The sequence below is a fragment of the Lonchura striata genome, chromosome 1, assembly GCF_046129695.1.
Source record: "Lonchura striata isolate bLonStr1 chromosome 1, bLonStr1.mat, whole genome shotgun sequence".
NCBI classification, from domain to species: domain Eukaryota; kingdom Metazoa; phylum Chordata; class Aves; order Passeriformes; family Estrildidae; genus Lonchura; species Lonchura striata.
This window is the reverse complement of record NC_134603.1, coordinates 87,733,688-87,759,357: the sequence shown is the minus strand read 5'-3', so window position 1 is coordinate 87,759,357 and position 25,670 is coordinate 87,733,688. Positions and strand designations below refer to the sequence as shown.

Below are 25,670 nucleotides of genomic sequence, written 5' to 3'. Positions count from 1 at the left end.
TCATTCATTGTCAGCAGCCGCCGCTTCCTGGAGCCATTTTCCAGCCGGCCCCACACAGCGGGAGCGGCCCCGCTCCATCCGCCGCATCTGCCCGCCCCGCCGCCTCCGTCCCCCCCCGGCGCCCCGCATCCTGCAGCCGGGGCCCCCCCGGCACCCGCAGCCCCCAGTATTTTGCACGGGGCCTCGGCATCGAGGAGGAAAGGAGCTGGGAAGGCCGGGGGGGGAGGAGGGACGGGGGGGAGGAGGAGACGCGGCTGCGGGGACAGACCCGGAGGGAAGGATGAGAAGGGGACTCCAGCCTTCGGCCCCGGCAGCAGCGCCGCCGCCCGCTCCGTCCACGGACTCCAGAGCAGCCCCCGCCGGCTTCCCGACCCGCTTTGCCGCCGGCACCTTCATCCAGATCCGCAGCACCGGCGCCGTGGCGGGGGCGCCCTGTGTTATCTCCTCCTCCTCCTCCGCCGCCGCCGCTTCCCAGGCTCCCGGTGCCTTTGCCCCGGCGGCGGATGGGGGCCAGCCCGCTGGCAGCTCGCTGTACTGCACCCCCCACGGAACCGCCGGCAGGACGGCGCTGCTGCAGCCCGCTCTCGGCGGAGGCGGAGGCCGCCCCCCGGTAATTTTGTGTTTACCCCCCGTCCCCGCGGGGAGGGTGAAGGGGACGGGGGGGGATCCCGCCGCCGGCCGGACCCGGGGGGCGGGCGGGGTGCGGGGGGGAGGGCAGGAAAGGCGGAGGCAGCGCTTTGTTGCAATAAACTTTCCTGCCTCCTTCCCAACCCCCGCTGCCGGGTCTTATTGAAAAGAAGAGGGGGGGAAAAAGGAAAAAAAAAAAAAAAAAGGAGGGGGGAAAATAATAATCCCCCGCCACGTCCCGCCGCACGGGTGCAAAGAGCGAGCAGCCAGCGGCGGGGAAGGGCCCCGGGGCGGGGGGCCGGGCCGGGCCGTGCCCCGCCGGTGTCTCCGCTTCACCCCCGGAGCCGCCGGTGACGTCTGGCACACGTGCGCGGAGGCCGCGGCTGTGACTGGGAGCCGGGGCGGGCGGGGAGGGGGACGCCGCTTCCTCCTCCTCCTCCTCCTCCTCCTCCTCCCTCTGGCCTGGGACAGCCCGACCGCCGGCCGGCTGCCCCCGTCCCCCGCCGCTTTCCGAAATGCCCCTGCAGCAGGTCAGTGACTCGTGGGGCGGCGGCGAGCACCAACCCTCCTCTCCCCCCGCTTTAGAATTTATGCCCCCTCCTTAAAATCTACGCCCCCCCCCCCCTCAAAAAAAAAAAAAATCCTCCTCCCCCACTCGTGGGGTTTTCTTTGTCCTCGCCGATTTCGGGTGCGCGCTTGGCCCTCGTGGGCTCCGCCGACTTGGTGAGTGGGGGAGGGCGCGGGGCATCCGCGCCGAGCCGGGGACGCCGGGAGGGGCTCACCTGCCCCCCCGGGCTCCACGACCCCCGCCCGGCGGCGTGGCATTGCTCAACTCCTTCCCACCTCTCGCCCCGGTGCGCCCCTGCCAGGGCAAAAGGGGGTTTAACACCGCTTTCCCCCGCCCCCTTTTTCCCTGCATCCACTCGGTGATGGTCCAGGTGTGGGATGGTGCTGTAATTCTGAAATACTTCTGGAAGAGCTTTGGGGGCAGCTCGGAGGCTGGGGAGGATGGCATGAGCTGCCTCTTGTGTGGGTTTTTGCAGGTGTTGGTTGCTGATCTAGTGGTGGAAGTTTCAAGGCTCATTAAAGCCCATCCAAAGCTTTTTTTAAAATTACTATTTTTTTTTAACTTTTAAAATAAGCATCTTTGCTGTAAAAAAAGAATTTATTTTTTTGGTGCTCTTGGTCTTCAGCATATCTTAGCGGCACTCAGTGTCAAGCAGGCTACTTCAGGCCACTTTGTAAATATTTGGCTGTCCTACATGAAGGTTGATTCCTAGAAGGTGGTGGTAAGTGAATGCAAAGAGGAGCATATGTTACACGATGATTCTGGGAGAAAAATTATACAGGCTTTTTTGCCTTTGTGGGAGGGATGTTGATGTCATAGGAACTCCTAAAATTTCTCATTAATGGTTCCTGTAAGAGCTTAAGGTATGATTTTAGTGCCTTTTTTTTTTTTTTTTTTTTTTTTTTTTTTTGTATGCTGCTCACCTCTCTAATGGTAGGAATTCCTGTCCTTAAAAACCTGGGAAGGCTTAATTCCACCCCAAGTTTTGGAAGTGGAGACAGTGATTTTGGCCTCTGCCTGCAAAGAAGTCCCCACACAAGTAATGCGTTTCTTGTATTCCCTCAGCCCCCATATTAAATTCGGGGAGAGATGTGGGATGGAGGAGGAAGAGAGTGGTCAGGCCAGCAGTATCTACAGCCACTGGCTGGCACCCACCCAGGGTGATAAGCCATCCATGGCACACACCAGGAAAGGGGTTGTGCATCCTGCTCTGCCCTGACAGCTGTGCTCATGCAAGTGCCCTTCTTGGAGCTGTGCTGGTTTGCCACAGACCCATCTTTTGGGAAGTCAGGCTGAAGCGCCCTAGTGCTCTGCCTTGACTTTCTGCACCCCAAACTGCTTGGCAGGGATGCTATCCTGCCCTTTCTAGTCTGCAGCTTCCAGGTAGCTTTCCTTGAAAGTCACGGAGGCTTTTCTGGGACTAGGAGGTGAGGTTGTTCTGCCCTTGGTTCCTAGCAGAGTATTTTTGACTAACTAATATTAGGGACTGGTGAAAGGAATGAGAAAACACTGGGTATCTGAGTCTGTGAGCTCAGGAAAGTAGCACCAATATAAATTTAGCTCTTGATTATTGAGTTGCAAATAGTGGATGGCATATGAGACCCCAGCTGGAAACAAGGCCTTGCTATGCAAAAGACTAGAGGTAAGTCTAAAAATTTGGCCAGTACACCTGCACTGGTTAGATTATGAAAATACTCTTGCCTTGCAGATGTAACTGCACTGGCAACCCACCCATCACTTCCAAATATAAACTATGGTATGCCTGAAAAAGAGTCAGTACAGCAGTATAGTTTAGGCTGTGCAGGGAGGTGTTCAACTACACAAGCCAATGAAAAAGATTCTTTGGCCCAAGTAAGCTGCTTCCCTTGGGATTTTGGTGGTTATTTTATCTGTGGTTGTGCATATGTAACACTGATGGAAAAGCCTTGAAAACTGGCCTAGTCCATAACAACAGGCCTCTCCAGCCCCATGGTGAGGAGAATTTGCACACTTCCATGTCCCAAGCAAGCTTCTCCATACTGTCCAGAGCCAGTTCCTTGCTCTGTGGCTGAGGGTTGCTAACTGGCCCCTTGTGCCCTGGAGAGCTCTGGCTCTGGGAGGCTGTGACCCACCCCGCCTGCCCTTTAAACTTGAGGACCTTTTGCAGGATTCCTGTGGAGTTCATAGAAAGTGTTTCCAGGTGGATCTGAACCCCTGCTCTAGCTTAAACACTCTCAGTAATGAAGAATTTAACCCTTGCAAAACAACCATCAGCTTGCACCCCTTGGGAGAGCCTGATCCTCTGGAGACTGTGCTGTGGCAAGGGGCCAGTGGTCCTGCATCCTCCCATGCTCTCCTGCACCCTGCTGGGGGCTGGTGCTTTTTCCCTTCTGGAATCTCAGGCTTCCCAGGATGGAAAATTAACTCTGACCTAAATAAATAAAGGTTTTCTGCTGGGCAAGCAGGTTGAACCAGCTAATGGCAGGTCTGGGAAGTGCCAGGGACCATCAAGAGAAAGTGGTGGCCAGGGATATAGCACAGGAGTTGTGACACCATGCTGTTTTGGTGTCAGTGAGTTTGTGAATTGACTTGGATCCTCATGAGAATGCAGAAGTTAGTGTTCAATGAGGTACCCCAAAAGCATTCTCACTTTGAGAAGGTGTTGCCTTCTCACTTGGTGTGAGAAAGTCACTACCATTAGCACTATCCTGTACTCAGAAATGGGGTTGCTAGAAAAGCAAGCTGCTCAAAATGTTTCTAATTCAAATAGCAGAGAATTTCTTACTGTCTTTGGGTTATAAAGATAAGCCTTTAAGAAGAGGGCCATTTTCTTAGCCATGAGAAAATGCTTAAATGGAGACACCACCCACATGTTAAGTCCTTTTTAAAAGGGGCTAAATCCTCTTAACAACAATATCTTTAGAGAACTCCTGTGGCCTTTAGATGACATGAGCTGTGGAGAGGCTAGTTCGGCATACTTCAGAAGGGGGCAGGAGGATTTACATTTCCAAGCTGAATACTTAGTACCTCTCTCATTTTTCTGGTGGTTTAGAAAGTACCTCTTCCTTCCTCCCTTCTTCTCAACAAGATGCAGCTGGAAAGGGAGAAAAATGTGGTAATGCACAGTCTTTCTCCTAGGTGTTATGTAAAGGAGCAAGCCAAATAGGAAATAAATAATGAACAAGGATTTAAGGTATGGGAGAAGAACATAAAGAAGCAGGCAGTTAACCTAGTAGCTTTTCTTTATTTTGCAGCAATGGAAAGGTTTGTATGTGAAGGCACAGGTGTTTTCATATTCAGACCTGTTTACTTTGCTGATATTTTGTGTTAGTAGAAATGAATGTTAGTATGAGTCTGGCACCTTTGCTTTTTGACTAGCATTTAAGGGATTTTCTTTGGTTCAAATCCCTCTCTTCCAGCAACACACTGTTTCTGAGCCCCAGGAGGTACATGGTCCTTTGGGTGCAGTTGTCTGAGGTGAGGTCAAAGAAGTATAAATTATGATTGCCCCAACCATGCTGGCAAACATGTTGTGAAAAGTGGGCATCCTAGCAAAACCCTACAAGTTTTCCAGCCCATGTGCTGTAGCTTGCTGATGGCTTTGCTATCCTCATGCAGAGTCCTCATACCAGCTGTGCTGGTATGGCTCCATCTGCACCAGAGTTCCTGAGTAGGGTAGCCCCATGGTGATAAGGGCTTTTGGCAGGGTTCCATGAACAGCTGAGCTGTTGCTGGAAGGAGTAGGCTTGCTTTTCCCTCTCTGTCTTCTCTATATCATCTTGTTTGCTCTGCCTATGGCCAGACAGGGTTCTTCCCCTCCTAGTGTGCCTGGGGAGCATCTTACCATGCTGACAGGTTAGTTTTGTTTTTTTTTTCAACAAGGTAGAAGAGCTGGGTCTGAACACTAGGTCTGGCAGGCATCTTGGGCCCAAGGTGGGCTGAGTGAGAAGAAGGAAGGAGACAGGAACTTGCCCATGTGGTGCAAAGGTTTTGAATTGCCCCATCAAACTTCCATTTTATCATGTTGGTCTTACTGTTCTTTCTGTGAGTATATTTTCCTTGCACCACCAGTCTGCTTACCAAAATCTGGGTAGGGGTCATTTTATGTCCTGTTTATTCTTCTGTAGAGGATGCTCCACCTGGTTAAGCAAATACAGGCGTTTTGTTTCCCCTCATTTTGTTCCAGGTGTGTTGGTGCTGTTCTGTTAATTTTTACTATGTGCTTATCTGTGAGTACGTGCAAGCATTTACAAGGAGAATAATCTTTCAATTTAGGAACAGACGTATATTTGCAAGATGAAGGGTTCCCCCACTACTTCTGTGACTATGACTGTGGCAAGTGTTTCAGGAAAGAGCACAGGGAAGGAGGCTTGCACAGGAAAGCCCTTCATGTGTCAAGAGAACATTTTCTTGGTCAGGTGTACAATGGGTTTTATAGCTATCAGTGGCTGGTGATTTTTGTGATCCTGGTTTAAATCTAGCTGTATTTTTGACCTTAGGTAGCAACAAGTTCTAGCCATTATTTAACTATTTTGTGTGAAAAATGAACAATTTTCTTTGTTTCTTGCGTTTTGTTGTTTTTTTTTTTTTTTCTGTTTGAACTTGCTGTCTATATTGTTCTTGGGTGATCCTAGATATTGTGGTAGGGAAAAATGATTTTCTGATATATGTTTCTCTGCCCAGTTTATGATAAGTTATGTCCTCAGATGTCTTGTCCATTCTGAAGAGTGTCAGACAATTCATTTCTCCTGAAAAGAAAGCCATTAATGTAAAGTGAAAGGTGTCCTTTTTTTAAAGGGACTATATGGGTGTGAAAACAAGTGTGTCTGTAGTTGTAAGTTTTTACTTGTGAAAGTTCTGTGGCCTGGCAGCTTTGAAAGATGTTTGTAACACATGGTAAACTCACTTTGCAGAGAGACCCTTTCAGACCTTGTTTCAAGAGGTTTTAACCTGGTCCTGGAGAGGGGAGTGGGAGGTGTGGGACAGAGGGGATGAGTAGCCTTGGCTGCTGTGGGAATGGCTCTTTATGAGATGCAAAAAGGAAAGTGAAGTAGCACCATTCCTCTTTGGAGCCCAGTCCTTTGCAGGCCAGTAAGACTGGTGTGGTTGTGGGAGGGAAATTCAGCCATCCTTCCTGTTCAGAGCACCAAGAATGAGATTGGTACGTGTGAAATGAAGACAGGAGCTTTTCTTGGTAGCTTCAAGTATGGTATCTTTCAGGCATCTCTTCCAAAGGTGCCTGCTTGGCTGATGGCCATGGCTCTGGTGGCAAGGCTGGTCCTGGTGCTGGTGTGCAGGAGTGGGAAGGTGGCTCAGGCTTTAGTCCTGGTTTGTGGGAGAACTGCCTGCTAAGGGCGAGTTGGACACTCAGTTTCTGAGTCTGACTTCAGTTTCAGTGAGTTTCTTGCACTAGTGGTTACAAAGATCCAGCCTGGCCCAGTGTGGGGCTTCAGCAGATGGAAAGCTCTTAGAGTAACTAAATCTCCAGGTTTTATAGTCTCTGCAAATAATCTCATTTACAGCTAGCAGCCCTTAGTATGTATATATGGAGGTAACTTTTATCCTTACAAATGACTAAGTTGGACTTGAGGCTTTTGTTTTGGCTGACAGTTAATCATCTCTTTACGTTATTTTTCAAGACCAGGATTGTGCACAAAATAGTAATTCTGGGGAGAAGAAACTCCTGTCGTATTCCCTGGGGGAAGTGGTGTGCAGTGGGAGAGAGGCTGCCTGTGCCTCTGAGATGGGGCTGCTGCAGTGCTGGAGCTGCTGCTGGTGAGGTATTTGAATTCTGTTTCAATTTCAGTTCTGTTTGAAGACAGGCTTGGCAAAATTGCCCAATTTATCACATCTTTAAAAAGGAACTATTTAACTTCTGTTTTCCTCAAGTAAGTTGGTCCAAAACCACACTTGGAAGTGCTATGCCTGGCATGGGTGTCTCTTGAAGTACTATGCTGTCTGCTTGGATGTTGCTGCTATTTGCTGGATCTAGTGGCATTCATGGAGTTCTTAATGCCTTGACAGCTCAACATGGCTTGTGGTAAATATTTGCATCTGCAAGCCCTGTAAAAGGAGAAGGCAGGAGCTTGACTAGGTGTTGATTAAGCCAGAGCTTAATGAAAATGGCCTTTGTTGTGTGGTAAGAGTACTACTTCATGGGTTTTAGCATCCCTTTTATACATACATGAATGCATAGCAAATGTGCTGGTAGTTGTTTGCAAACTGAGCTTGCCTAAGGTTAATGGCGTGTGTCATGAGTCTCCTGTCCCACTTATGAACGTGAACAGTTGTTGACCTGACCTGTGACAGTGTGAAAACGAACATGCTATCTCTGTCACTGCTGCACATGTGTGCCCTGCAGCGCTCGGGTGTTTTGTGTCCCAGCTCTTTGGCCCAGGACTAAGCTAGGAGGGCAAAGAGGAGCATTAAAGATCATCTTCTCAGAATCAGCTGGCATCTCTTCTGTAAGTATGCTAAGGTATGTGGGCAAATATAGCTTTTCTGTATTCCTGGCTCTAAAACTAATACCAGTATTCCGTTTCATTGCTTTCTTGGAGTAAGAGACTTGATCACCTCCAGCTACTTTCAAGATTCTTCCAACTTGTAGGTGGCTGCATTTAGGCCCAGAGGTGTCCATCACATAAGGCTGGTGACATATTCAGGTGCCTCACTTCGAGGGTCTAGAACCTGATTTTTCAGAAGATATGGGGTGTTTCCTGTGATGCGCAATTGCAGTATTGCAGATGTTGAGTCCTTGGTATCTGGGGATTTATATGGACAAATCACTGTTAAAAGCAGAGGCTGCTATTATTTTGGCTTTATTTATTTTTACAATGTAATTTTATGGTCATGTCTCATCGACCTTGTGGGCCACTAGTTGTTTTGCAAAAATCTGTGAAAACTTTTAGAAAACATGTAAAGAACTATTTTTGGTAAAAAAAAGTTGTATTGGGCATCTGGAGAACAAGAGATGTTTGCTTAGCCTTTGCTGCTTCAGCTCCAGCATTCCTGCCTGGAGTTGTGGTATGTCTGTTGGTTATGTATGCATAGATTCTAAAAGTAATTTTCATTAATGAACTTCTTGAAAGACATTCTCGTCTTAACCATGCTATTCTGGTTTGGGTTTTTTTGCTTGTTGTACAGCTGTTGGTTCAAAGGTTGTTGCATATTACATAACAGTGCTAGAAGAGGGGGGGCGAGTGAAGGAACTCATTGGCAAACTTCCTTCCTTGTTAATTAAGGTGACATTAGAGGTCTCTGGTTTAGGGCTCAATGGTGCGCACGATGCACGAGTCGAATTCTTATACGTCATGTCAAGCTCATTGGTCCACTTTACTAGTTCTCTCTGAATATAACTTTGTCTTACTTTTGGTTTTACCCGTTAGTTATAAAAGCATACTAAAATTAGAGTGCAGTAACAGATACTTTTTTTTTTTTTTTGCAAGCCACTGAATATGCACTGTAGGATTTTATATTTTTTACACATTTTAAAGTACAGATGTAATTTTAGCGTGAAATACTTCTCCATGGGGTGAGTGTACTATGCTATCTAAAAACCTAGCTTTCAAGTTTACCTTTAAAATGTTTTTCAGAAACAAACTGACTTGTAGACTTGTTTGCATCCCTCCTTCCTAGACCTTCAATTTAAGAGGTCATCTGGCAAATTTCAGGTCTGGAAGTAAAAGCCTTATCTCTTGGCCCAGCAATTATATTGGTGAAGTCCACTGACATTGCCAATAGGCGCCTTTCTGACTTTTTGGATGCTACCTGAGTGTAAGCAGATAAGTATGTAAAAAGTACAAAATTATGTACAGAGAAGGCTTCATCTTGTACCATAGGTGGAATGGTGGTTTGTGTGTCCCAGGTTGTCTGCCATGGCTTAGGATGGGAATTACAAAACAGTCTTCACCCAGAGGGTGGTTGGGCACTGGAACAGTCTCCCTAGGGCAGTAGTCACAGCACCAAGCCTGGCGAAGTTCAAGAAGCCTTTGGACAATGCTGTCAGGCACATAGTGTGATTATCAGGGATACAGAGGATCTGCAGGACCAGGAGTTGGATTCTGATCCTCTGGGTCTTGGGTTATTCTATGATTATTAACGGGTAATGGTTTTAAACTAAAAGAATCTGGATTTAGACTAGATGTAAGATGGTTTTTAAGGCAGGGCTAATGAAACATTGGAACAGGTTGCTGAGACAGGTGATAGGTACACATTCCTGGAAACATTGAAGGCTGGGTTAGATGGGACTCTGAGCAACCTGATCTAGTTAGCTGTCAGTGCTCATTGCAGGGGGGTTGGACTAGATGACCTTTAAAGATCTCTTTCAACCCAAGCTATTCCATGATTCTATAGGAAAATGCATGCTCTAAGGAGCAGATCTGAAGGCTTTGCTGCATTCTCTGAGTGCTGCTGTAATGGAAAGTGGGCTTTCCTTCACCTTCTGCTTGGGTGTTTTTTAACATCTGCTGTTTTTAAAGTCATTTTCCTACCAGGGACACTAGAAATGAATTATATGGAATTAGAATGTCTTGAGCAATGCTAGTAACCTAATAGTGCCTTCAGCATTTGTTTTCTTGTGCTGTTAATTCTGGAATTAAATGGCAATTACCATGTATATATGCTGGTGCTGTTTCGCCTTGCCAGCGTTGTGTTTTTAGACAGCGTTGGTCGTGCACATTGACAGTCAGTTTTTGTCCCCATACAGTGAGCTAGTTCACACTTTGTCTAATGTCTTCGCATAGCAGGAATTGATGTTGGTTACAGCCCTCAACAGAAGGCTTTTGTGTGGTGAGATCTGAAAGCTGTCTTGTTGGAGCTTTTATCAAGGCTATTGCAATGAGGCCATTATCTCCGCTCATGGAAAACATAGATATTCGCAGAAATTTTTATAGCAATGCTTGGTAAGTGTCATGCTGGGACAGAGCGACAATGCTGGAGCAGGACAGAAATAATACCCGAGGTGGCAGCCATGCTGTGGCGGGGCGTTATCTGTCCTTGCAGACTTGGGGACAGGGTGGGAAGGGAACTGCACACGGGGCAGGCGGAGGGTAGTGATCAGGGCTATCACAGGCACAAATAATCCTGGCCGTCGGCTCAGTAGAATAAAGTTTCACTTTTCATGGTAAGAGTTTTATTGAGTGGCTCTAAGTAACCTAGATCTGAATTGCTGTATAATGCTTCTGCACCTCATACTTTTTTGGGTGTTTTTTTTTTTTGTGTGTGTTTTTTTTTTGGTTTTTTTTTTTTGGTTTGTTGTTTTTTTTTTTTACTTTCAGCTGCGCAGTATCTGTGACAAAAAGTGTCTCTGGGGGAGTTATGTAAAACTGCAAGTCGGGTGAGAGGAAGCTGAAACTTCACAACCCGGCTGTAGTACCCTTAAGCACAAAATTCTTTCTGCCAGTAAAAAAGACAACTTACTACTTGAGGTGAGTGCAGGGAGGGCTTTAAAAATTATAAAATTATAATAGCGTATTCACTGGCTTCTTTGTCTCAACCATAGGTTTATTCACTGGGTTTATTCTTTCTTTCCCTCAGGAATTATGGGTTAGAAAAAGTTTGTTTTTTGTTTTTTTTTTTTTTGTAAAATGCAGTGTCTTGAAAGCATAAGCAAGTTGCTCATTTTCTTTCTCTGATTCTTAATCATAAGAGCTGCCTTGATGATTTTTCCCACCTCAGATTAGCAGTTTATTTATAACATGCTAATGTTCTGCATGCCCGTTGGTATTACTGTTCTGTCATGCTGAGCTGAGAATTGTTCTCTCAAAAACTGACACTGCAAAGATGACATAAAAGAACATGAGAAATTGCCTATGATAGAGAAACATTCAGGTGGCTTTTGGTATGACTTTGATTCACGCTTTCTACAAAATCATTTACATTTCCTTCCTGATTTCTATTGCTAGTCACATTCATGTTGCTTGCTTTTATTTTTGCTTACCAAAAATAAGGAAAAATGCAGACCGTTGGCTTTTGGCATCCTTGTTACCCTTTTGTTCCTACTGGCAAACTTCTCTGTGATTGTCTTCCACGCAGTATCACCAGCTGCCTTCTTGGATTGCAGGCAGGGGAATGAGGAACTCCAGGAGTGTTTCCCCCTTCCTGCAGGGTGTCTGTGGAAAGCCTCTTTCACATCTAGGGGTTAGCAGCATCCTTCCCACTGGTCCTCCACTTAAGCAGCTCTGCAGAAAGCCAGGGAGCATTCAAAGCCCACACTGTGCAGTGTGAGGTGTCTTGTGTGTGGAAAAGCAAAGGGCAAAATAAAAACACATCCCTTGAGTTTCTGTACTTGGAGCCATGTGCTTTGTAGGTGTTTTCAAGAGAGATGACAAAGATGTAAGATCATTTGGCAGCCTCTTGCATTACTATGACCTGTTCATCTGTAGAGATGCTCTTCATGTTGCTGCTGGTCTTGGCGCACTGAAGTCCTTCCCAATTCTCGTCTTGTTAGCATCGTGTTTGCTGAGTATGTGGGAAGTGAATGCAACAGTAGTGAACAGGTTGTGTGCAGTTAGCTAGATATTAAACTTAGGTACAGCCTTCTGTGGGAAGAATTAAGTTAGCAGCTACAAAGGAATTTTTTTTGGTGGTATTTGTATTTTAGGGGGACAGAAACCCCTTTTGCTGTGAAAGGGAATGTGTAGGGAATTCCAGAGACTGGCATATTTAATTTAGAGGAGAAAAGAAAGAGAAAAGGAGGCAAATCCCCCTTATTCAGAGCCATATGTTCAAGGTACTATCCTTAGTGTGATTTATTTGCTTCAGAATTAGGAAAGAGGGTTGCTAGGAAAAGTAAGATGCATTCACTTCTTTCACCCAAAAGAATTTTATACAGGTGATTACAATCTCTCTCCTTTCTCTCTCTTTCCTAGTCCTGGAGAATAATCAATTTAGCAATACGTCAGAGCAAGCAAAAATGTGATTGTTCTCATCTGCAGTACAGACACTAAGATGGACTCCTTTCTCTAAGGCCGAAATCAGATCTTTCTGTTTTGAAGTGAATTGGGAGTTATCATGTTCTCAGTAAGAAAGGATCAGAATTTCAGTCTTTTTCTTTCCCCTTTAAGATTTGTGAAGTTTTGGGGCATTTTTGACTATTCTTTCGATGGCCTCAATGCCAGTTTCAAACCACTTCCTTACTTCCTCTAAGGTGGGGAAGCAGCACCAGTTGTACTGGACAGGGGTTTTATCTGTTTTAAGTACTTAATTTCAAGTGGAGAAGTGTGGCTTTCCCAGCTGTTTAAAAAGCTCAGTTGCCTCAGCATGTGGAGAGCAGGTCCCAAACTCTGTTCGACCAGCAGCAGAGAAGGGGGGAATTGCCTTCAGATCTTGCAGGGAGAAAACTTGACGCATCTATGAGGTGCTGTAGTATATCTAGCTAAAAATACCAGATACTTGAGCTTGCCTTATTGACTTGTTGGATGGCAATACAACAGATCCTGAACTTTGTGTAGTAGTGCAATGGTGTAAGAGGGTTGGCATAAAGATCCCAGCAAATGTACTTGCTCACCAGAGCTACCCTGACTTTCCCACTGAAAGTGCAAGTGTGGCATGCCTAGAAGATAAGGAATTGCCTGCCTCTCTGCAATGGTGCTGGAAGGTTTGCTTTCCTCCTGAAAAGCTGATGTCAGATTCTTTGTCCAGATTTAGCCCAGTCTCTTTGGTTTGTGTTGATCAAATCATATGAAAATGTATTTTTCCTTCTGCTGCCGAGTGATGCTGAATGCCTTCTACATGTACTTCACCTCTCCCTGATAGATGATGCTTTTTGTCCTCATTGTTGCTCTGCCTCGTATTTGAGTGCCTTTCCATGACTGCGTGGACATGAGCCCCAGCATGGAGCAGGTACAGTGATCTTCCCAGCCAGAACTTTGAATTAAAAGTATTTTCTCAATGGGAAGGTACATTTTAACTCACTACATGCATCTCCTATAGTGTGATGAAATTGCATCAGTATTTTTACTAAGCATTTTTATCCAGAATATCAATTTCAGCAAAGTGGTTTTTTTAAGTTTACTATTAAGATCTTTAATCTTGGAAGGCAAGCCAGCGAGGTGATTCAGGTAAAGAACCTTTTAGAGTCACAATATAGAATTTTTTCACCCAAACAAAGGAAGGTGGTGGTTTGAGCACACGCCAGTTTGCCTTTCCAGAGCTGTGATACAGCTGAACCACAGTGGAAATCTGGAACCATAACAGCACTGCTTATAGGAAGTTTGACTCCCTGCATTTAACCACAAATGTGGTCAATGTTAGGAGAAGCAATAGCAGAGGGGAAGAAAGGTGGTAGTATTTGATTAGCTTTTTTCTCCTTGTTTTCTGCTGTGAGGAAAGAGTGATAACATTACTAACTGATGGTTCCAGTTTCCTTGTTACACTTTGAGGATATCTTTTAGGGTAGATATGATAAGACTTGCTTTCAGCATTTTAAATAGTCACACGCTGTTAAGCAGTTGTGCTGCTTGGTAAACTGTTGGGTGTTTCTGAAGACAGTAACATGGAGAAGAGGATTAAATACCATGTCAAGATCCTTCAGGTGGTCACTAGTTTCATGCAGGGATTGAAATGCAAAGCACTTCAGTCATGATGGTTTTCTGCAGGAGGTTATTGAGGGATAGAGGTCTTCCCGTTGATCCTCACCATTGTGCCCTAGACCAACATGCTGTATTCATTCAGTTCAGCAGCACAAGAACGGCTGTCTGTCTTGGACACTAAAATATCCCGCTGTTTCCTATCTGCACGTTCTTGGAAATGAAATGTAATCCTCTCATAGGCAGAGTAGCCTTAATTGCCTCGCGGGCTAGGAAGGAAAGGATGATTTGGGAACCAAGTCTGTGCTACTAGAAGTGCTTCCCATGACAGAGGGGATTTCCTGGAACCATGCTGGGGGACCCTTTGGCGATATGGTTTCAGAGTCAACTTGCAGCCACGATCCAAATTGGTGCCTCCACAAATAGGGTCATGCTGCCCTCCCTCCCTGCTTTGACGCCTGCCCTGTGCTTGTCAGACTGGGGACTGCTCCAGCTGAAAGCTAACACTGGCTGAGTGATTAGTTTTCAGCACAGGGAGCTCCCTGGCCCAGCCACGGGGTTAGGGTGGAGGTGGACAGCAGCGGCTGCCCCTGGCCATGCCCTCTCCCCACGCACGGGACGCTTGCTTGGAGTGGCAGCAGACCGAGAGTCTCACTCTGTGTGTGACCTCAGCATCTCCTAGAAGCCAGTGGAGTTGTGCGGAATGAAACCTTAACAGATGGCTCTGTTAAGAAATAGGCAGCTTTTGCACCACTACTCTCTGCTTGGGTTAGCGAGGGCATGCAGCTGCCACAGCCCGGCCAGCAGTGCCCAAGGGCTGGGGGGAGCTCACACGCTCTCCCCATCTCCAGCTTTGAAGGGCTTGGAGGCAGTATAGCAGGTTTGTGAGCACATGGAGGAGTAACTATGGCTGAAAGCATCCTCAGTTCATGGAGGAAAGCCATATTTGCTTAAACTGGGAATCTGCTCAGTCCTGTTTGCACCTCATACATTTGTCTTTCAGTCCCTGACAGAGGCTCCCAGGCTACGTGTAACTTAATTACAGTCTGATGGCTGTCACTGAAGTAGGCGAGGATATAAATGTAATTTGTGCCTAGAAGTTATGTATGTAGTGAGCTTGCAATACTGGAGGCCTTCTTAGCAATCACAGCTGTCAGGGTATACCTCTAGAGGAAAGACTGGCTGTGCTACCCTGGCAGGTACAGTCTGACGGGTACAGCTCTAAACAGGGCTTTAATGTGACTAATTGTTAATAGGTGAAAGTAGAGTTGTGGTCTTGCATGAAAGATCACAGAATCCTTGGAGATAACAACTGGGATAGCTTTTACAATCAACAGCCACAGCAGCTGTGGCCGAGGGTCTTGTGTTGTGTAGTTTATGAAGGTGGGAAGGCTCATAGAGCTTCTGGTCAGAGGGGTAGTAATGAACACCAGCCACATGCAAAGTTGGCCGAGGAAGGTTGAGTTTTGTGACTGCACAAATAGCAAAGTCTCCTTTCTGCCCCGCAAATGGTGAGGTGGAGCCAGCATGCATTGCAGCGAGACCATCCAGGGCCCTGCTTATTCCATGCTACAGCAGAATTCTGCCTTTGTGGCCAGAATATACTGCTGAATTTCAGCTTTGACTTAAAAGAAGGTGTATCATTGTTATTGTAAGTAAACCTCCACTACAAACTCGGCTAGTGCAGAACTAACTTTGGAGGCAGCCTGTAACTCACAGGGCTGTGAAATAAGAGTTTCACTTTAATCTGTTGTCTGTTTTCAAACATAACTATTTTGTTATTGATTACTTGCGAAAAAGGTCTGATGTGTTTATCTCGCAATCCTTACACATGCTGCCCACTGCCAGGAGCCTCAGTTCTCCCCTCAGCAGCTGCCAAAATTTCCATCTTTCTCCTGATACTTTCTTTAGCACCATTGTGCATTGAAATGCTTGCAGGATAGCAATATGTGAAAGCTGTGTAGCATTCCTGTTTATCTTGGAAGTCAGTGTTTTACACAAGGAGCACTGTAACTCTGCCATATTTACTTTCTTGTATTTAATTCAATGAAATGTATTTACCTGAAGTGGACACGAAATTTCCAGTTTGCGGTGGAAAGGACCAGGCTGCAGAACTCGTTCCAAGTCAGGACAGAGTGCATGAGGGCTCCTTGCCAGTGCAAAGCGTGGGAGGAAATTCAGGAGTAAGACTACTCTTGCTGCTATCATCAGCAGGCGCCTGTTGAAAGGGTAGGAGTTACGGATGTCAAGGCAAGACAACAGGTTTTTGTGTTTTCTTGAATTTTAGACTTCCAAGACAAACCGATGACTGGCAAAGCAGGTTTTGTCCAAGACTGTCTCTGCTTTAGCTTTGATAAGAACTTCCAGCCTCAGATAGTGAGATATAGTCAAGTTTTCTGGGGTAATCTTAGCTTTACAGTTTGATTATAATTTGGAATTAGGGTTGGGAAAACAATTAGTGTAGGAAATGAGGGCTTCTATGGGAATCTATCATGCTTAAGGATTTATAGCAATCTAGCAAGCCTGCAGACTGGTGAGGGCTTCCTACGGCTGCCTCAAGTTACCTTTTCTCCTGCTTCTAAGAGTAGGCTCTCCTCCTTCCTATCCATATATTGTTGAGAGAGGGCATCGTCCACAAGCTATTTTTATTCCTACTCCTTTCCATAATTATATGTAGCTTTTATAAATCTGTCTGGATGGGAAGCTCTCGTGTACTTTTGAAGGCCTTATTTGATCTAAATTTAAGATGTTTCATGTCCAGTTGTGAAACTTGCTATTTTAGTTCACTCTACCTACAGCTTTTACTAAAACAAGAGGAAAAGGATGAAGAGGAGAGACTGAAAAGGGTGTGTGAGAGGAGGGAAAGATGACTCATAAGTGGGACTACATTTGAAAGTGAAAAGGATCAAGGTGTACTGATCATAAGAGAGAAAGTTATGGCTTCTGTGAAGAAGGCACAATTAAACCATGTGGTCATTTATCTTCTGAGCAGATTAAGGTATGTTTGGGGAAGAACCCATGGGCCTGAATTGAGTAGATAGATTTCTTCACTCTTCAAAGTTATTTAAAGAAAGGAATTTTTAGTGTGGACTTTAATAGGTAATATTTTAGTGCTAGATTCCACTGGAAGACTTCCCCAGGCTTCTGGAAAATCCCATTTAGCTGTCCATTGCCTACAGGATAGTTCTAATAGCTGCATAGTTATGCAACAGGATAGGTAGTGCAAGAGGAAAGAGGGGGAAGGCCACAGTACAAGAAGCCAAATGGGACTTTCTCTGAACTTTAGGCTACAATCAAAGGAAATTAAAGCTCACAAATAGATGCACAAATTTCTGCTTTCAATCCAGATGTTGTCTCTTTTGCCCCTCTGCTAACATTCTGCTCTTCCAGCCTTGTGCCACTGCCCGTAAGACTTCCAGAATAGTTGGGGTGGCCAATAGTCTTGAAATAAACCTTTCTGTAGGGCTTTGAGTAGTGTGCAGTTATGAGAATGGAGTTCTTCTGTATACAGCACTGCAAAGAGTGCCTGTGGTGTTTCCAAAAGTGTTTACCAGCAGTATCCCACAGCCAGCTCTTCCTACCTTCACCCTTCTTCTCCTGCCAAAAGCTAGAAGTTAACAAAAGTACAGCTGTCTGGCATTTGAATGAGGCTTATAGAAAATACATTTAATTTTGTAAAGCATTTTGATTAACAAAAGTAACTTTCAATATGAAATTGGTTTAAAAAATTGGCTAAGTGGAAGGAAAGTGTCCTTTTGATTGATTCCAGTGAGTATTTTCACTAATCCCAATATGATGGAGTGCTTTCATCGTTGTCACAGAAGTAAACAAAAAAACTGTTACTGATAGTAATTGCCAGCAGAATAGTAGATGATAATGGAGCTCTCACAGCTTGCTCTGTAGGCACATTCAGACACACTGTGTCTTTAGTACGGCAAAAGGCGAAGTTGTATGCCAGAGCACAGGGAATGCAAGCCATGCCTTATGAAAGGGGGCCTGTATCCTGGAAAGCAGCACTTCTGAAAAGTCTGTAGTGGACAAGCAACTGCACACCAGCTTCCAGCACAACACTGAGAGGCCATGGCACTGAGGCTTGCATCCTGGCATGTACAAAAAACTTAGCAAGAGTGGGGATACTTTTGCCTCAGTCAACAGTTTTTGGTGACTGATACCTAAAATGACATAATGTGATTCAGTACTAATATTTGCAAGGGAGAGATCTTGAAATTAGAAGATGCTGTTAAGCAGGGCAACATGAGTTATTTGAGGTATAAAGAAAATGCCCTTCAGTGCAACTTAAGCAATATTTTGCTTATAAAATTAATATTAAGGAGTGACTGGATTGGTAAGAGATACAGAATTGGGACTGATAGTTGATACAGCTGATGGTTGCACTTCTGTCCAGAGGGACTTTGACAGTCTTGAGGAAGGGGCTGACAGGAACATCATGAAGTTCAGCAAAAGGAAGTGCAAAGTCCTGCCTCTCCAGAAGAATAATTCCAGGTACCAGCATGGGCTAGAACAAACATGCTGGAAAGCAGCTCTGCAGAGTGAGAAGATCCTTTCCCTCGGCTCAACCCTGGTGAGACACAGGTGACATGCTGGGTCCGGTTCTGGGTTCCCTGTTATGAGAGGACATGGACATACTGGAGCAGGTCTAGTGAGGGGCTATGAAGGTGGTTAAAGCCTCAGAGCATCTCATATAGAAGAAGAGGCTGAGATAGCTGGGACTGTTGCACCTGGAGGCGTTTAAACACATGATGGGAGAGAGTGAAGAAAATTGGGCCAGGCCATTCTCATTGGTAGCCAGTGACAGGATAAAAGGCAGTGGGCAAAAATTGTAATGAAGAAAGTCCATTTAAACAGAAGATTATACAGCAAAGGTATGCTTGAACAGGTCCCTTAGGTTGTGGAGTTGCAGTTGCTGGCCATATTAAAAACCCAACTGAATACAGCCCTGAGCATCCTGTTCTAGTTGCCTTCTCTTTGAGCAGTGGCAGGTGGACTAGATCTCCAGAGGTGCTTTCCCACCTCAGCCACTCCCCGAGATGATTCTGGTGTTAAAGGACTTCTTAAGTTGTTGAACTTGAGCACATTTAATATTGAAAGCTTAAACAATGCAAACTCGAAGTGGAAATCTGATTTTTTTTAAATGAGGGGAAAATAATGAGTTTATGCCTTCCAGTTCTGACACAATGACTGTTTTGCTGTAATTTCTCCTGTAGAGTTATGCTCTGTAATTTCAACTCTGAGCAACCTTGAGGTTAGCAAATACTTCTACTTGCGTTTTTGGTAGGAGCAACTGTGTTTATGGTACTTCTTGACAGGTGTTTGTTCATTTTATTTTCATAACAAAGATTCTAAAATTGCATTCTTATCCTTGGCTACAATAGCACAGCAACTAGGGTCTATGATATGTAGGAGGTGATATTAGAAAGTCAGATTCTTTCATCAAAATGTGTAGATTAAAGAGAAGAATGCAAATTCACTTAATTTTAAAATTTGAGACTTCAGGGTGCTACTAATTTTTCTGAAGAGGTCATCTCAAGTTGTTTCATTTAGGAAATGCATTGTAAAAAATGCAAAGTAGAAGGGACAGATTATGTCTGGTGTTGAGTCAGTTTTCACAGAGGTTAAGGTCCTTGTTTGTCTGTATGACCGAATATTTTCTGCTCCACCAAAGCCAAAAGGGATAATGGTTTGAAAATATCCTATATAATCTAAGAACAGCAACTTTAATGTCTTTTCCCACAGGTAATGGATTTCCTGTGACTCCCTGGAAAACCATCTGTTTTGCTTATTGTCTTGTAAATTAGGCTGTCACATCAGTTTTTTTAGATTGTCCTGTGCATGACAGAATTTTCTTAAATGTGAAAAATAAAATTATTTAGTCTACCAACACTTACTCACTTCACTTAAGGCCCGCTGCCATCTTGTCTTTTATTCCCTCTTTGTCAGTGGGAGTAAGTAAAACTTCCTATTTGAAATCAGTTTGTTGTCATTTTGCCAGCACCTCAGGTTGTTCTGCTCCATGGTAGCTGATGCATTGATAAAACACTGCCAAGGTAGAATGTGCATCACAGTCAAAGCTCAGTGGATTAGTTGTTCTTTGTGACATTACACAGCATTTAAAATGTCAGGAACTTGGCTATCTCTGTGCAATTTCAGCCATGTAAACTGTTGCCAAACTGACCTGTGCAATAAAAGTAAATGCAGCAGCTGCCTACCTTGATGTGGGGAGGGAGGAAGTCATCAGTTTCTAGAGTTTAGCAACCCAGGCTAGGTGAAAACCAAGTTCAGCTTGTAGTGAAAGAGAGGTGCTTTGAAGAGAAACCTTCTGATGGTAGTACCAGCTCCAGATCTTGGGTGGAGGAGGCTGTCAGCCATAACTGGGGTCTTTAGGGCCCTGCTATCTGTGATTATCACCCTTGCTCTCTTCTTATGATCTTTTATCTATTTCTTGGCTTTCTGCTAATCTGGAGCCTCCTTTCCGACTCCTTCTGGGAATAGCTGGTTTTGGATATGTAAACCATGTTTTCCTGTTTCTTGACACTTGTTATTTATTTTTGTTACTCTGAGGTTTGGTGTGTGGAAGAGGTTATTGTGTTAACTTCATCAAAGTTGTGTAAGGATTATTTTTTTGTATATAATGCTGGTAATTTAATTTTTGAAACGATACTTAATTAACTTGCAAATGATAAATCGATCTCTTGTGCAAAGTCAGCATTATGGTTACTTGTAGGTGCAAAGATAACGTATCAGGGTTAATCTATTTGAACAGTGTTGAGACTCCCTTAAAGTGAACTAACACTCACAATTTATGTAATGTACAGAACTGTACTGTGTTATGGTAGATGCTTAGGACTCTACGTTATTTCTTATTGTCTGAGTCTGTAAATGCAAATCATTGCATGTTGTCTGGGTCTTCTGAATGTTTTTTGTCAACTTTCACAGCGACCTTTGGAAACTAGATAATATTTTTATCACCCTAAATGGATTCAAAGTCCATTTATTACTTTTGGGGAATCCTGCTGTATGCTTTTATACTTGGGTGGAACTGGGTTAAGAAAATACTTCAGAATAAAAGGTTTTGCTACTTAAGATCTGATTTCTCATTACTAATTACATTAATTGAAAAAGCAGATAGATGTAAGAGCCATTGTACCTCAGACAGTGAATTAAAAATATGGAGTCAGGATTGGTGTTGACCTTTTTTAAGGAATGATTCACCTGCTTTGGGGATGTGAATACCCAACACCAATGCTCAAGTGCACCTGAGTTTTAAAAACTTGTTACCTTCTAGTTGTAGTTTTCTAGTTTCTGAAGTATTTACATAAGTATTCTTAGCGTCATTAATCTTTGAAAAAATGTTCAAGATTGTTGGTTCCCTGTGAATCACCTCTCAGTGAGTCAAGTGAAGCGGTCCCATGGTTCTGCTCTGATATAACTTGTTATGGCTACTTTGTATGGAATATAGAAAGGTTTGGAGTGCTAGGGTGGGACATCGTGAGCTGCAGACACGTGTAGACATGAAAACCTACACTCCAGAAACTTCATTTGTGAAATTCCACAGACATTGTCCTCTCTTGTAGGGATCCTGTATCCAAGGAAAACAAAGCTCAAGATGCTGTGGCTTAGGCAGTTTAGTGAGCGAACTTTGTAAAGCAAGCCCAATCTTGCACACCATTACAGAGCACCTACACTGAGATAGCCCTGGTGTGGCTTTGTGTTCCTCTTTCTCCTCACTTTTCACTTTGTATGTATCCAGTCTTACTAGTTACATCTTCCTAGAGAGGTTTATCATTATATTCTGTACATTTTGTAAGCGAGGAATTACACTTTTCCTGATTCCTGTGTCAATATATGTGCTCAGAATGCTGCTATTAGTTTTTAGCCTGTTTATCTAATGCTCCGTGGCATTTACTGGAATTTCCTACCAGGAAGTTCATCCTATTATATTCTCCAGCTCTCAGTGTCCTTCCTCCCCCAATCTCAGGGCTTGTTTGTTTAATAGACAATTTGGCAGACAACTGACAGTGTTCAAAAGTTTTTCTTTTCGAAGTAGCTGTGCTAATTTCCACACATAGAGTGGAAACCGCTCAGTGAAACAAATCCAATTGCAATCTTATTTTGAAGTTGATGATGTTTAAAAGAAAAAATAATCCTTAAATACAAAAGAAAAAAATTCTGTAGGATGTATTTTGAGACTGATTTGCTTTGCAATGGTTTTTCTTTGAGATCAACTGTAAAATTATGGGAAAGATTTCTTTCCTGTGGTCCGGTTCAAGTTTAGCCTTGCTATTCAGGAGGCTGAAAGTCTCCTGAAGGGCTGAAACACTGTAAGCAGCTCTGAAGCCACACTGAGATGTCGTGCCCTGCCATACACCATGTGAATTGAACTATCACTTCCTTATTTGGCTTACTTTGATCTCAATGGGTAACATAAAAAGTGGACTTGTGTTGGTGGAGCTATTACATATAAATGCAATACAAAGAAATTAACACCAAGAAATCTCTTACATGGCTGGTCTGCTGTGACATCCTGTCCCCTTTGTGTTTGTGTCCCATCATTTCCACCCCCCCCTCCACCCCCCAGCTGCTTGCCATGAGTTTGCAAGTTCAGCATCAGGCCTGTTCTGTGAAAATCTTGTTTTCTTCAAAGGATGTGCGTGGCAAGAAATCACTGATGCGAACCACAACTGAAAATCTCCGAGCTCTGCTCTGGAGGCAGCAGCCTTGCTGAGGTGGTGTTTTTGGGAATGGGGTAGGCAAATGGGCTGGTAGCTTTGACACCAGTTTGTAGGATGGTGTTAGAGCCTGCTAGTGATAGGTCCAGCCTTATCAACAAGGCACAGGCCATTCTTCCAGGGAGTAGGAGGGAAATGATCCTGCTGCATCCAGACACATCCCCAAAAATCTGTGGTCAGGATTCCACACCCCAGATGCTGGTTAATCTGGCCGTGCTTCTGCATGCGAGCATTGGGTGTTTGTCATTACATTTCTGGAAATTTTGTCTCCACAGCTTCCACCTTAACCAAGGAGGTGCAGCTCAGCCCCTGGCAGCTGTTGGGATCAGGGGGTTGCATGGAGGTTGCGTGAGCTTCAGGACTGCCCAGAGACACACGCACTCCTCACCTTGGGCAGTTGAGCAGTTGAGATGAAAACTGGGTGCAGTTTCCTGAAAACAACTTTTCATATTTCAACATGAAGTGGTAACTGGAGCTTTCAACCTTAGTACAGTGCAAAGCCATTGCTTCCAGTAAGAAGTAATTGTTTCGTATTTGGTGGAAAAATTGCATTAAGAAAGATCTCAGATGATTCATTTCCTATGCAGCATAGGTGTAATTCTCTTGGTTTGAGGCCAGAAACGTGGCTTAGGCTTTGGTTTGTGTCTTGCACAACCGTTGTCATGTCCTTCCTCTTTTAGTGCAAAGAAAATATTAAGTACTGCAGCAGAGTGGGAAAACAAGATAAGCTGCACGTTTTGCCACTGGCTGCTATACTGAGTGCCAGTGTGGTGGGGTGTGGAGCTGATCTCATGGCATTCCAGTAGACCTATAAACCTAAAATGGAGTGATGTCCAACAGGTTGTCCACTTACCTTGCTGTCAGAATTGTGTTAACATTGGTGCCTCTGAGATTATTGGACCAGAGGGCAAGCCAGGTCACATGAGATATCAGGATGAAAATCAAAGGTAATTAGTACATTAAGAGTATAATCCTGCTTCAGTAAAAGTGACCTGCAAGTGTAGGGAGAAATCACCATTTTTCATTGCTACATTTCAGTACTTTCTTGATTTGGTTTGGGCCATTGTGTTTCACTTAAAAGCAGTTGAAAATGTTCTGTTCAGCCAGGCTGGAGATGAGAGTATGAAGTGCCTCACTGGGGTGGCATTGATGTGCAGTGCCACTAACATGGGAGCAGTGAGCATGCCTGAAAGCTGATGTATTCCTTTCTGTGGGTGTTAGAAAGGGCTTTGTGGGATATTCTGCAGCAACAACTGGGAGGCACTCATGGCACTTGCATTGCTTCTTCCTGCACGTTCATCCTGGGAAGGAAAAGCCACCACTCAGTTCCTCTAGTTTGAGTCCCACTTTCAAACAAGAATTTGCCTCTGAAAGTTGGCCACCCACATTTTAACTTTTCGGAGCTAAATAAAAGTTGTGTGGTTTCTTCTATAAGTGCTTACAGTTCATGGCTTCCTTGACTCTTGGATACTTCTTCCTTACTTGAACAGGGAATCATGAAAATGGAAAATCGATAGAAATAGGATGGTTTAATTAGGGCTTGGAAGAAACTTCAACAGAGTAACAGACCAGCCTTCAGTCCTCAGTGTCAAATACCTAATGGGGAGGGACTGCGTATGATCAGAATGTCACTTAATTTGGCAATTGTGATGTGCCTCTTATTGAATTATAAACCAAATTAAGACGTATAAAAGGGATTTTCTCTTAATATTCATCTACATTAAAAACAAACCGTTGGACTGTAGCTGAATTAATAACTTCAATTTAAGGTCTAGGGAAGAATTTCCCTCAGTCAAAACTATAATAAGCTGAAAGACAAGGTGATAACTTAGGAAACAGAAACTGGTATATTAGTACTTTTTGGTCCTTTTTCATATACGATTGCTGTTTTATGAGAAGATAATTTGTGGCTTTTGTGTTGAATTAGAATGATCAGGATGATTTCTGTAAACTGTGTTTTCATTTGCTTTAAAAGATTTTTAAATTTTACTTTAAATATAAGCTGCTTGTTACTCAGCTAATAGTCCTGATGAATAAGTAGCTATTATTTCAGACCTCTGAAATTATTTATTTCTGCCTTCTGTTGATTTTACAATGTATTCAATTTTCAAGGTACTATTTTTTTATATCTTTTTGTGTTCTTTTACTTCAGTCTTATGAACAGCTATGAGTAAACCAGAATTTTAAGGTCATGTTTTCATTAAGAGTGCCATTCCTGGTCTTGTTCCTCTGTATGGGACTGCCTGCTTTTCATAGGGAGGTAACACTTTGGGAAGACTTGAGAGGACTTTCAAAACTTTTCCTTTTAAGGACATGCTTTGTCGTCTTTTACATGCAAATAGTTTAATTCCCAGCTATTTCTTTATTTTCTTATTCTTTCCTGAAACCTCTTCTTAAATGTTTTATACTGTCAGAGTTAACTACTGAAACCGAGGGTAGTATGGTACAAATTAATGGTATCTGTGTGTAGACCACTGGCGTAAATATTTCTTCATGGAAGATGGAAATCCCTCTCCCTTCCAGGAGTTTGAACTGCAAATTTATTTCTGTAGAGCAATGAGGCAGCGGGTATGAAGTGAATTGTCAGTAGGAGTTTGAAGGCAGGAACTCTGAAGCTCTTGCATTTTTTTGCTACTTTTGGTGTTTCTTTGCTTGTGAGCTGACCAGCAGAGCTGAGCCCCTTCCTCACTGGGAGCTCCTCTGCTTTCCTCTCTGCACCTCTCCCTATTTTCCAGTCTTCCTGAATGTTTGCCGTGCCCTCAGCTGGGTGCAGCCCTCTGGCAGACACTCAGGCTCTCCACATACCAGGGTTTGTTCATTTGAGTGTGTTCTAAATGCTCAGCCTGTATCCCTTCATTCAGTGGAGACACTTCCTTAGTGTATGAATATTTCTCTGCATTCTCCCCAAGGTGTCTTTTTTCCTTTGCTTCCTCTCCTGTATTCCTTCCTCATCAAGCTCCAGTTTAATTTGCCCTTTCATGTAATATATTTGCTTTCTTCTCTGCAGCTCCTGACCTCTGGAACAGCTTTCTAGGGTTCATGCCTCCAGAACCTCAGCTTTTAAATTGTATTTTTAAGTGACTGCTTAATTTAGGACATGTGGAAGAAAGCCTGTGCAAAGTGTGTGGGGATTGGTAAAGAACCTATGCTATGGCTTCCTTGCTGCAGTCAAAATTTATCTGTGCTTGCTGGAAAGACTTGCATCCCCTCCCCAGTAATATC

General features: G+C 44.1%; 1 protein-coding gene across 2 annotated transcripts in view; it reads left to right on the top strand.

The window, feature by feature from the left end:
• The first annotated feature begins 266 nt into the window (after nucleotides 1-266).
• E2F3 (E2F transcription factor 3) overlaps nucleotides 267-25,670 on the top strand; it is a 41,779-nt gene continuing 16,375 nt past the window's right edge. Inside the window, exon 1 of one of the 2 annotated variants that reach the window (XM_077785566.1) lies at nucleotides 267-610. In XM_077785566.1, coding sequence (XP_077641692.1) covers nucleotides 281-610 — 330 coding nt within the window. In that variant the 5' untranslated portion in view covers nucleotides 267-280. Of the gene's footprint in view, nucleotides 611-1,088; nucleotides 1,158-25,670 lie in introns of those variants that run through there. The other variant, XM_077785571.1, reaches the window with a different exon arrangement.